The sequence below is a fragment of the Hyla sarda genome, chromosome 5, assembly GCF_029499605.1.
Source record: "Hyla sarda isolate aHylSar1 chromosome 5, aHylSar1.hap1, whole genome shotgun sequence".
Classification (NCBI taxonomy): Eukaryota; Metazoa; Chordata; class Amphibia; order Anura; family Hylidae; genus Hyla; species Hyla sarda.
The window spans coordinates 161,891,870-161,904,621 of record NC_079193.1 but is presented as its reverse complement, the minus strand read 5'-3'; the positions used below and the strand labels follow the sequence as shown (position 1 = coordinate 161,904,621).

The following is a 12,752-nucleotide window of genomic DNA, read 5'->3' as shown; positions in this document are numbered from 1 at the left end:
CAGAACAAAATGTGAAAGGGTCTAAAAACTTCCTGAATTCAATGTATGTATTTAAAAAGGTACCCATACCCTTTAAAAAAGAAAAGTACAAGATACTTTACCTTGTATAATTATTAAGGGAACACCATATAAGCAGCACATGCACACTGAAAGTACATTTACATAATAGATGCATCAGCAGCAAATGGCAAGAAAGGCAGAAAGAGCACAGAGCTTCAGATTCATTGGCTTGTGCAGCAATATTGAGTTGTGAAGACTTGTGAGAATAGGGAATCAGTAAATATTCCAAATGCCAGGAAAAATCTACCTTGTGGTCAGCAGAAACCTAGGCTGCAATGCTGAGAATATGAAAACAATAAATGACTGCTATTACGCTGGGTTTTATTATGCCAGGCTATGGCCATTTTTGAAAATAAGCAAAGTATATTAAAAACATATATTATGTGCTGTCGACTCACCATAGACTGGATTTATTATTTATAACACTCATAGTCTATGCATAAAATCTTTGGGAACATTAGCTGGTTTGCTGCAGGGTGTGACCGTTACATTGGCAGGAAGCTTCAGAATGCCAGCACACATCCTGACCCTGACTACACACAGGAATTTAACATTCTACCCGGATTCCTTACTTTTTCTTTCATAGCAAATTAAACAGCTGTACCAACATAATGCTGGTGAGCAGATGAAAACATTCAGGCCTTTCATCATCCTTTGTGTACAAGAATCCCAATCTGTGTATAAGTATTTGGAATTAAAGGGGTTTTGCCACTAAGCAAAACTGGTCAAATCAGATGTGTACCACATACATAAATAATATAATGTGCCTAAATGTACATGAATGTATAGAACGGGGGAGGACAAACACCAGTCAGGGGTGCACAGAAAAAGGTTACAGCCGCCTCTTGTGAGGAACACACTTCCTCTGATCCACAACTGACACATTAGAAATATGTTTAATTTCTCAATATGGATCAGTCTACAGCTATTTATGGGACAACTTTAATGGGAAAACCCTAAAGGGATCAGTAACACTTTATTTTATCACTAGTTCTCGTGTGTATCACCAGGCCAAATGGGAAAATAAAAACACTTTTTTTCAAGTATTTATTTGTGCATTTTTACAACTAAAAGAGAATAACATAACTCCGGGCAGCCACAACAGCGAATCCGGTCACCAAGATGACAGGGATAATATGCCATAGGGAAGCAGACGCTGGAGAACAAAACAGCAGGAACAGTATGTGCATATAAGGCAGTGACAACAGCAGTGCTTCAGGAGAGAGGCATACACAGCACAACCCCTGGAGTAGAACCAGCCCAACAACAACCAGACAAACACAAACACACACAATATTCAACCCCGGAATTGGATTTTCGTAGAGGATGTTTATGCCACGGAAATTCCACCATGTGCACGGTGCTTTGATAACAATGGGATTCTGCTAAAAAGGAATTTCCAGACAGAATTTTTGTACTAGATTCCATATTTCTTTGTTTGAACATGGCTTTACACTCATCAGTTGGCTGTCACAGTGTAACTCGTACCAAAAGCTAATCCTGTCCCTATCCATTGCCCAATGGTGAAGGCCTGGGCCTTGTTGGCCTAGTTAAAGATACAGGGCTGCCATACACATGGATGTTTGGCATGGCCAAAACATTGTGTTCTCTATGGGGAGATGCCTGCTTATTCTTCCTAGAACTGGGTGGGGTGGTTAAAATCCAACACACACGACCCTTCTCTCCACTGACATCTGGGAGGCCACCATATACCTTATAGCCAAACCAAAAGCTCGGCCAACGTTAGTCTGAAGTGTATGGACATTATTAGACCTGGACTCCACAAGACTTTTAACAGCATTCTGTGGTATCTGACACCAAGATGTTAGTAGCAAATCTTTTATCCTGTAAGTGACAAGGGTGATGCCTCTTTATAGTGCTGTTTTATCAGCACGTCACATTTTAAATGGGGAGTTTAGAGGCCAAGTCTTTGTCATACTCTGAAAACCATTGCTACACATTACAGGGCACAGGGCTACCCTTAATTACATTCTCAGGGCTCCCACGGACAGGATGCAGGAATTTGTGGGCAAAGGGGAGCCTGTCAATCACAGCCGTCTTTCAGCAGGTGACATGCGCTATCATGTACATCAGGGTGTGGGAAAGGCACCCTTCCTGCAACATTCATGTACAGGATAATACTGGAATGACATAATCTTATTATTTTTCCTATTTTGGGCCTTCATAAATAATAAATAGTTCATGAGTTATAGCCTTGAGTTACAATATTTCCCACTTACACTGGTTGTTGCCACACTACGTAAAAGGGTTTTCCAGCCAAAATTATTGATATTGTTATTCACAAGATACTGTAAAAACAAAGGAAAGACAAAAAGGCGTGCGCCCCTAGCATAGACCGTTACAAGAAGAGGAAAAAAGATGGTGGCAAAGGGTGGCTACTTAGTAATGATGTACTTGGAGCACAACATCTTAGAAGGCATATAGATAGAGTAGACCTGGGTTAGCAGCCTCTCGGTTCTTCCGAACAATGCAGCTACACTCCAGTCAGTGAAGATCCAAGGAACATCCGTGCAGGACACACGACAAAATAGAACATCCAGTAGGCGCTTCTCCCAAACAAAAATGGAAAAAGCCAGTACAAAGTTGAATGCAAGCGGCTTTATCTATCTATCTATCTATCTATATCTCAATGTGTGTATGTATGTGTGTATGTTCCAGCATCACTCCCAAACGGCTAAAGATATTAACCCCTTAAGGACACAGGGTTTCAGGGTCTTTCTGTTTTTGCACTTTCGTTTTTTCCTCATCACCTTCTATAAATCATAACGCTTTAAATTTTGCACATACAGACCGATATAAGGTTTTTTTTTTTGTGCCACCAATTATACTTTATAATAACATAATTTCACCACAAAATTTACTGCAAAACCAGAAAAAAAATTATTTGTGGGGCAAAATTGGAAAAAAAACGCTGTTTTGTAACTTTTTTGGGGCTTCCAATTCTATGCAGTGCACCTTTCGGTAAAAATGACACCACATACCGTATTTATCACTTTTAAAACTTAAATTTATGGCAAAAAGCCTGCCTGCATGTTATACGGCGATAAATCTTCTGGTCACTGATTTAAAGCGGCCGCAGCAGCGGCTGCTTGTTAAGTATTAGCAGCACGGCCATGGCCACTTTAAATCAGTGACCAGCGGTGGCACCTCCCCGCTCTGCTTAAAATTTTTCTTACCTCCCTCATCATTCCCCCTTTTCCCTGCTTTTCATAGTTTTTTTTATTTATTTTCCTTACCTGCGGTCAGTGAAGCAGATGAATGACATCCTCTGCTGGCTTCTCTGCGTGGCATCAGAGACGTCACTTTTCATTTCCTGTAGTTGCCGCACTCCGAACTCTGACTAGCGGTGGTTACAGGAAATGAAAAGTGACGTCCCTGATGCCGCGCAGAGAAGCCGGCAGAGGACGTCATTCATCTGCTTCACTGACCACACAGCCCACAAGACCCGCCGTCTGACCTGGCCTGCCGGAGCGCAGCCAGGTAAGGAAAATAAAAAAAACTATGAAAAGCAGGGGAAAAGGGGGAATGATGAGGGAGGGACTGAATAGCATAGGAGGAACATGATGGGGGGGATGATGAGACAGGGTGGGGGCGATGATGAGGGGGGAATGATGGGGGACATGATGAGACAGGGTGGGGGATGATGAGACAGGGAAATGATGATGGGGGGAGGCACTAAAGGCTTAATGTCTGTATGGCTAGTGGTGGTCTATGACAGGGGGAAATGATGAGACATGGGGGGATGATGAGACATGGGGGGTGGCAATGAGAGGGGTAAATGTGGCACAGGGACTGATAAAAGGGAAGGAATGATGTGGCACTGGAGGGGACAGGACCAAACTAAGGTGCAGAAGAAATCAAAGTTGGGGGGATGATGTGGCATTTAGTCTAAGTAATTTTTTTTACATTTTATTTTTTTACTTAAATTTCCCTGTTAAAATGGGGGTGCGTGTTATATGCCGATAAATGCGGTATTTATTGTGTAGGTCCATACGGTTACAACGATACCTAATTTATATAGGTTTTATTTAATTTTACTACTTTAAAAAAATTATAACTACATGCACCAAAATTAGTATGTGTAAAATTGTCATCTTCTGACCCCTATAACTTTTTTATTTTTCCATATGATATGAGAGCTAATTTTTTGCGCTGTGATCTGAAGTTTTTATCGGTACCATTTTTGTTTTGATGGGACTTTTTGATCGCTTTTAATAAATTTTTTGGGGTATACAAAGTGACCAAAAATACGCAATTTTAGACTTTGGAAATTTTTTACATGTACGCCGTTGACCGTGCGGTTTAATTAACATAATATTTTTATTGTTCGAACATTTGCGCACGCAGCGATACCACATGTTTTATTTTTATTATTATGGTTACATTTTTTTTTTATATGGAATTTGGGTAAAAGGGGGGGGGGGGGGTGATTCAAACAGTTAATGTGGAAGGGGGTTAATGGGTGTTTCTTTTTTTACTTTTTATTAAACTTTTTTTTTTACACTTTTAGTCCTGCCAGGCTTTATCATTGTCAGAGCCGAAGAAGCCTCAGGACATGTGGTAAGCCCTCCGGCTACCTCAGCAGTGGATCGCTCTCTGTGATCCACCCCACTGGACCACCAGGGATGGTTTAAATGTCCCTCTAGACACCGCTGTCAACTTTTACAGCGGCTATCCAAAGGGTTAATAGCTTGCAGCGGCAATTGGCTATTAACACTGGCCTTCAGCTACAGGAATCAGCTGGGGTCTGGCCGGTATGGCGTGGGCTCGAGTCGGGAGCGCCATATACCGTTTGCTGTCTCAGGATGAGCCAGCTTGTCCTTAGACGGCAACCGGTTAACATGAAACTTGGTACACATGTTACTTATATGTCAACAACAAACATTGGATAGGTAATTTAACCCTTACCCACATCCATTTGCGAGAGTCAGGGTTTTTGTTTAAAGTCCCATACAAGTCTATGGGAAATATATGTTACGGCATAACTTCCATACAGCTTGAAATAATTCAATAATGCTCGGGTCACATGTTACTTATATGTCCACTAAAAATATAGGATAATTAATTTAACTCTAACCTACCCTCATTTGCGTCGGTTGGGGTTTTTGTTTAAAGTCCAATGCAAATCTATGGGAAATGTATGTTTTAGCATTACTTCTGTACGGCTGGAGATATTTTGATAATACTTGGTCACTTGTTACTTATTTCAAATAAAAAATATATCATAGTTAAAGTAACCCTAACCCACCCCATGCAGGTATATAGGACTTCTGGTACCTTACTTCACAAGCTTAGCTCTGCATCTCCTAGTGAATTCGTCAGTCCGGCTGGCAAGTCACACACTCCATGCGTTCTATGCCCCATCTTGAAAATTCACGCCCACCCTTTAAGCTACACCCCTTTCATTTTCAGTTTATATTATCTTCCTCACAACTCAGCCCCACCTGAGGAAGGCATATGAGGATTACATATGAGGACGGGATATGATGTCGGGATATGGGGAAGGCATATGAGGTCAGGATATGAGGTCGGATATGGGAATAGGATATGGGGATGGGATATAAGGACATAATATGAGGTCGAGATATAAGGTCAGGATGTAAGGTCGGGATATGAGGAGGGGGTTTGGGGTTGAGATATGAGGAGGGGATATGGGGTCAGGATTTGAGGACGGGATATGAGGACAAACATTTTCTTCTTTGTTGCTTTTCCTCCACAAGGATTAGGTAGGAAAAACCAGGCAGCGCCGGGTACTCATCTAGTTGCATTTAACTCTGCACTGGCTTTTTCCATTTTTGTTTGGGAGAAGTGCCTACTGGATGTTCTATTTTGTTGTGTGTCCTGCATGGATGTTCCTTGACACAAGATAGGCCATCGATACTTAAAAAGCATAGCAGTGGTGCCGAATATAAACAATGTATGAGACTTGAAAGCGTTGGCGCTGTACATTGTAGTGGTGGTGCTGGGCTATTGCAGCACAGCTCCCATTAAAGAGAACCTCTCATGATCTTGTTACATTTTATAATCCGCTCAGTTCACTGCCCCATCATGATAAACCAACCCTTTATTTTTATTATTTTTTAGGTTTCTACCTTTATATTGCTCTGTATTTTCTGCTTAGTCACAGTCAGATTCAAGAGGCTGTGACATCATCTGAAGCCATACAGGGGAGAACTTCCTCCCTTACTTTGTTACATACAACCTAGAGCAGTTTGGTGTGCGAGATGAGCTATGATTGGCTAAGGCTGCACACACACCCCTCAGCATTTCCTTATTACGGACTTCTGCCAGACCAGCAGGAGTCCAAATCTGTGTAAGAGATGGGAGGAAATGTGCTCACAGATAAACACAGATAAAACAGAAAACTTCATGTTTTTTAATCAAAGTACATTAGAAAGATTTTTTTATTCACCATAAGGAATGCAATAGCAAAAATTAGTTTCAATGACAGTGTCCATTTAAATAAATGGGAGCTGCCCTGCAGTAACCTGGCACCACCACTATCAATGTACAGGGTAACTTTACGGCTTATGTATATGAGCATAATATGACCCCGTACAATATTAAAATGTTTTACAGCTCTTTTACAGTGTCCCTAGAAGTGGTGTTAACAATTTCGCATAGGGCAACATATAATGCCTGTAGACAGATATATAAACCCTCCTTGTAAGATAAGATGCCTTTGTGTATCTTTAATATTTTCTTTTGTTGGTGTGAGTCTTATCTAAATACTGTGATTTGTATTTCAGCTTGAATAAGGATATTGCTGTTACTTCTCTGGCATCAGAAATCCTCAGCACAGTAGGACACCAGTAGACACAGGGAGAATATTGGCTTTATGTTCTTCGAAAGACTGGAGATTGAAACAGACATCATTATTGTTCAGTAATGTATCCACATTCTTATAGGTGTAAATGATTATTTTCTTATTAGAAAACTATTGCCTTAATGTTACTGAATTATTTTATGTAAATATACATCTTGTAAAAGTTTTTGGATTTGTAGTCTTCTGACAATTCCTGTCCAGCAGAAAAGCTCTGTTATTTGTGGTAGACACAGATGTGTTTTGTCTATTTTCTTATGAATTGCCTTTTTTCATGTTTGTATGCATTTCAATAAACAGAATATGGGATTTATTAGGATGTCTGCCTTATGTTGCACTTTTTATGTTGCATAATGCTTTAAATATTGATTCTTATATACCGCATACATTTATGACATGTTTTATTCAAATTAACACATCATTATCAATGACAAAATGACAGTATGTGGAAGGATAAGATGAGGAATGATGGGGTACTAACTTGAGCAGAAAACTGTGATGTAATTAGAACAAAATAATGTGGTCTAATAAATATCGATGTGATCTTGGTGATCTTTGTTAGTCAGTAATACCATGCTTGGAAAACCAAGCCCTTTTTCCTTAGCACTAACAAAAATGGTCTACATCTTGGAAAAAGTCCCAATAAAGTTTCCTAAAATCTCTACAGAAAAAGCTGTCGATTACTCTGGAGAATGCTGGACATTACCATGAGTACCATGAGTTCTTGCAAGGCATCTGGTATTGTACATTTGCCTAAGCAACCTAATCACCTGCATCTCCAGCTGTCACTTTAAACTTTTGCCGAGACACATGGTCCGTAACATAATTGGAGATACCCTTTAATAATGACAGCTCTAGTTTACTGCAGGAGGGCTTGCTGCGATAGCAATACAATACAAACACAAAGCTCTGTATGTATCTCTCCTATCACATGTGGGGGTGGGGGTTAAGAGGATTTACCCCATTACTTCATGGATGCTGTAGTAATCTACAAGTTTTGGTTACCATAAGGCACAGATACCTTACTGCATTGTCAATACAGGAAGAAAGTGTTTATTGCCAATATGGCTGCCACCAGGAAAACTTTAAAGGGATCAAATATATAGTTCCAACACAAAAAAAAAAAAAAAAAAACAACAAATACATTAAAGGGATTATCAGGGGGAAGGGATGGGGGGGTCATAACTGTGCTTATTGTGTGGGATATAAAAAATAAACTTTTATTTGCCTGCAGCACTCCTGCGATTCCTCTGGCATCCTGCTACAGTCCCTGGTACAATACCATCATCTTCCTAAGCTGCAGTGTGACGTGTTATGGTAATGTGTCAAACTGAAGCTCAGTGAATCACTGACCGTGGCCAGTGATTCGCTTAGGGGCGGTATGACACATTGGGTTTAGGTGCTTCCTGGGCCTGACAGTCACGCTGCAGCTCAGAAAGACGTCATCTGCAGGAGGGGGGGGGGGGGGGGGTTCACAGCTATACCCATTATGTGGGATATAAAAAAAATAAACCTTTACTCACCTCCAACCTTCTCCTACAGTTCCTTAGACCTCTTTATAGGGAACCTGCCATCACTACCTTCTCCTTGAACCATAAGTCTTTAGAAGAGTGCTGAGAAGCTTCCCTCTGCTCCAATGGCCTTAATTGATTAATCTCTCCCTATCCCCAAACAGGAGGCGATCTTTCAATCATGTGACTGCCCCAATGACCCATAGTTTGGACAGTATGAAAAGTAATTACAGGTTCTCTTTGAAGTACACCTCCAAAGTTTATATTTAAACTTCAGCTCCAGTATGGAGAGGGTGGTAAAGTTATCATGGCAACCGTGGGGGGTGAGCCATACAGGATAGGGAGGAAGTAGAAGGGGGGCTAAAAATAACATTCTAAATCCCCATCCACAATTGATGGCTGCTTCCATAATCCATCTAAGATAGTGTGTTGGCCCATAGTGGTTAGGCATACAGCGTGACTGTGAAATGTCCCTGCACCATTCACACAAAGCTTAACAGCTGTAAAGAAGGAATGAAGAGTAGTTTACCCTGCAGTGGCAGGGAACTGGGCTAGTATCCCAGTTCACTCTGAACACATGTGATAGTGTCGGCGCTGCACAGCAATTTCCAAGTTCTGCAACTACAACTCCCATCATGCCTGGACAGCCTCAGGCGTGATGAGAGTTGCAGTTGTGTAACAGCTAATGAAAAATGTTATACAGTGTACAACACACTGTACCTAATCTATGCTTCTCCAGCTGTTGCAAAACTACAAGTCACACAATGCCTGAGGCTGTCCAGGTATGATGGGAGTTGTGGCTTTGTAACAGCTGGAGAACCACTTGAACCAAGTGATTGGTGGGAGCTGCATAGTGTATAATGCCTGGGGATTATTTTGGTTACCTGCTTATCAAGTAGGAAAAGTTATAATGACTGAATTGGGCTGTTTAGCTGTAAGAAAAAAATGTGATTGTAATTGTTAAACAATCTGAAATGTTCCAAATAAATCTTTTGAGTAAGTCTAAATAAAATAGTGAAGGATTTTTTTCTTTTCTGTGATGGCAGCAATAGGACGTGTTCTATGATGAGCAAAGCACACTGCCTCCTATACTTACTGGAATGGAATGCATGAAATGTACATGTGGTTTACTAATGATAGTTTCCAGTTTAATAGAATTAATGGGCCTTTCAAGTATATTCATAATCCATTTTGTGATGTATCTTTTTCTAAATATGGTTGCAAAAATAAACAGTACAAATCTCTTATAATGTAACAAAAACACTATAGAAGGACTGCACATTTTTCTTACTCCATTGCTCATGTTAATGTTATTAATTATAACAGAAATACCATAGAGCTGAGGAAATTCAAGTTGCATGGCTATGCGATGTTGCAGTTGACTTTAATGTGTCTGCAATATTGCTATAGGAACAACCTACTGGTACCGGAGCTAAAGGTTAGTGACTATGTTGATTTCCCACATGTATATGTTTATTTTCACAGGCTCAAAAGTGCAGCATACCACGATTTTCAGCCTGGTCAGAAAACCGTATACGTGGCAAAAATTAGCCGACCGGAGTCACTGTTTGACTCTGGTCGGCTCATTCAAATGAATGAGAAGGGGTCTGGGTCCTGCTGGGATATGGGAGTGCCCAGTTATCACTCCCCCCAGCTGGATCCGGTCCCCGTATAGCTAAAACATGGTGTGAGCCCACCCTTACTGGACTTTGTCCATGCCTGTGCTTCAAGTTGGACAAAGCCATGATTTTAGAAGCCATGATTTCTATAAAAAGGAAATAACATTTTCTTATAAAGTATATTAGAAAGGTTAATGTTTTGGCAAGATGTACAACATATAAAAAGTTATTGTATCTGACACTGCCCATTTAACTGTTTAGATGCCACAATCAAATCAATAGCAGTCCTGGTATCTAAACAGTTTGGAAGTGCATCATTGATCTATAGTAGTCTGTAATGTAATGTGTGACCAGTTGTCATGGCAGCCTACGTGGCTACAGTGATGGATTTACTAATACAGCCTGCCCTGTAGTAGAGCATTGACTGCTATATATTCCATTTATTACTGTAAGGAAAGGAATAATTTTAGTCCCCTAAACTAGAAAAGTGTACAAAAAATGGCTGGCTGTGATTTTACCTTTGCTAACCTATACTTGCCAAATTCAAGCCAACTCTCTGTGAGTTAGATGCCATTGTAGACTGTATGGATGATTTTGTAATGGGACTTTGTTAGTGAGTGGAGATTTTAATCTGGCCCTAGACCCCATCTTCCCATCTCCCCTTTTCTTTCCTTAGGCACTTGAAACACCTCCATCACTCTCACCAGCTCATGGAGCACAGCTCACCCGCATAAAAAAGACTATACCTTCTTTCCCTAGGTGCACTACACATACTCTAGTATTTGTTTAACATGGCGATATACCACTTATCTGATCCGCGACCATAGACCCTATTATGTTTGTAAATTAGGTCATGCTGCTTATTACCTCCCCAATGAAGCATTCTAAATCCTGGAATTGGACCTGCTCCAAGATCTCCAGGTCTTAGAAGCCATCCGTCCTCACCTCACCTTGCTGAAAACTTGCCTGGGAAGGTGGCCCACCCCGACAGTCTGGGCTGCATATAAATTTGTAATTCAGGGGTCATTTATTGTGCACAATACAAGATTGATAAACAAAGGTCAAAAGATATGGATGTTCTTATCTAAGATTAAAACTCTAGAGAAATCACGTTAACAGATCCTCTCTGACTCTATTCTCAGCTTATGATGGTTTACAAATGCCACATGTGAGACTCAAACAAAGGCCCTTATTGTGCGCAGGAACACTTTAAATTTAAACACCAGTGCAGCAGGACCCTTGCTTGTTCCTTGAGGGACCAACAATCTTTTTGTTTTGTGCCACTGAAGACTAAATGGGATGATTACAAAACCAATGACCCTCCCCCAATTGCCTCGGAACTGTCAGTCCTTGTACTATGTCCTCCCCTCTCCAGATTTTCTAAATTCGGATCTAAACCAATACCTTATTGATTCGGGTCTCCCGTTTCCAACGGACTCCAGGGACTCGCTTGACCAGCCTATTACAACAGAGGAGGTAACATCTGCCTTACAATCCGATGGTTTATACATGAAAATATACAAAAAATAAAAAAAGAATTTCACCAAACCTGTGAACCCAAACCCAGTGAAAGAAAGATAACGCCATAAAGGGTTGGGAATGCCCTGGTGCTGTCATGGCTCGGGGAAACAACATTACCGGTGAGTAATTACCGGCCGTCCCCGGGAGACAGGACGTGATGCGAGGAGGTTGAGAGGCTCCTCCCCCCTCCGCTTCCTGCCCCCTCCATGGACCAAACACATGCTGCTGGTCCGGGACACCGCTCAGCTGCACTGAAAACTGGGATGTGAGTGTGCTGGATGGCGGTGGAGCAGAGGGACCTGACCTGACACAGCAGTAGCGAGTGGGGAGCAGTGGACTGTGAGCGTAGTGGCCCCCACACGAACAACAGCACACGAACAACAGCACACACAGGTGCCGGCAGCGCTGTGATCTGGAGTGGAGGCTCAGAAGAGGCAGTGAGTGGGAGGAACCTGGATCTGTGTTGTGCTGAGAATGCAGGCAGAGTGAGAGTGTGACCCTGGAGCTACTGGAGGAGGACACACTAAGGAGGCTGATCCATGGCTGCTCCAGGGACCCAGCTGAGATTGGGGTGAGATCCTCTCATATCTGTGTTGCTATAAGGATGAAACTGCTGCCACAGTAAACAAACTGTACTAAAAGTGTGGGGGGGCAAGTTTTGCTCGCTTAATAATAAATCCCCCTCGTGGCGATTATAGCTGTGGAGGTGAACACTGCCACGTTCACCTTCTATGTTTAAAGCCGATAAAGAAGGTCCTTCTGCATAAGAAATAAGAATTTATCTATAAGAACTGAATTTGGGTGGAAAACCCTAATTGGGACAGTGTATTTTTTCTTTTCTCCTGAATATAAACAACACCTGGTGAAACACCTGTAGCACTGCAGGAGCAGGTCTATAGTCTGCAGATAACTGAGCCTCTCCTGTGATACACCAAGCTGAAAGTGTCCGTTGGAAATATTTAGTTGGTAATCTTTTCTGAAACTCCCGGCGCAGCATATGAAATACACGTGACTGTTCTGAGTGGGACAATATATTAACAGCTGGAGGATAAGATGGCACCTAAGCTGAATAAAACACATAGTGGATAAATATCTTGTCTTGCCGGGGGCAGTGCCTAGAAATCGTGGACAAAATAAAACCAATGCAGGAGATCTGGGATTAGATGGCTCTATAATGGAGAAGGAAGGGGATGTTCC

General features: G+C 41.5%; 1 protein-coding gene across 7 annotated transcripts in view; it reads left to right on the top strand.

Moving 5' to 3' along the window:
• Positions 1–7,997, top strand: part of ULK4 (unc-51 like kinase 4) — an 819,452-nt gene extending 811,455 nt beyond the window's left edge. For 3 of the 7 annotated variants that reach the window (XM_056520596.1, XM_056520594.1, XM_056520597.1), the window contains exon 39: positions 6,831–6,845. Coding sequence is in view for 1 of the 7 variants with exons in the window: in XM_056520601.1 (XP_056376576.1) it covers positions 6,831–6,897 (67 nt within the window). In the remaining 6 variants the exon portion in view is untranslated. Of the gene's footprint in view, positions 1–6,830 lie in introns of all 7 variants that reach the window. The other 4 variants (XM_056520598.1, XM_056520599.1, XM_056520600.1 and 1 more) reach the window with 3 other exon arrangements.
• Positions 7,998–12,752: the final 4,755 nt, after the last annotated feature.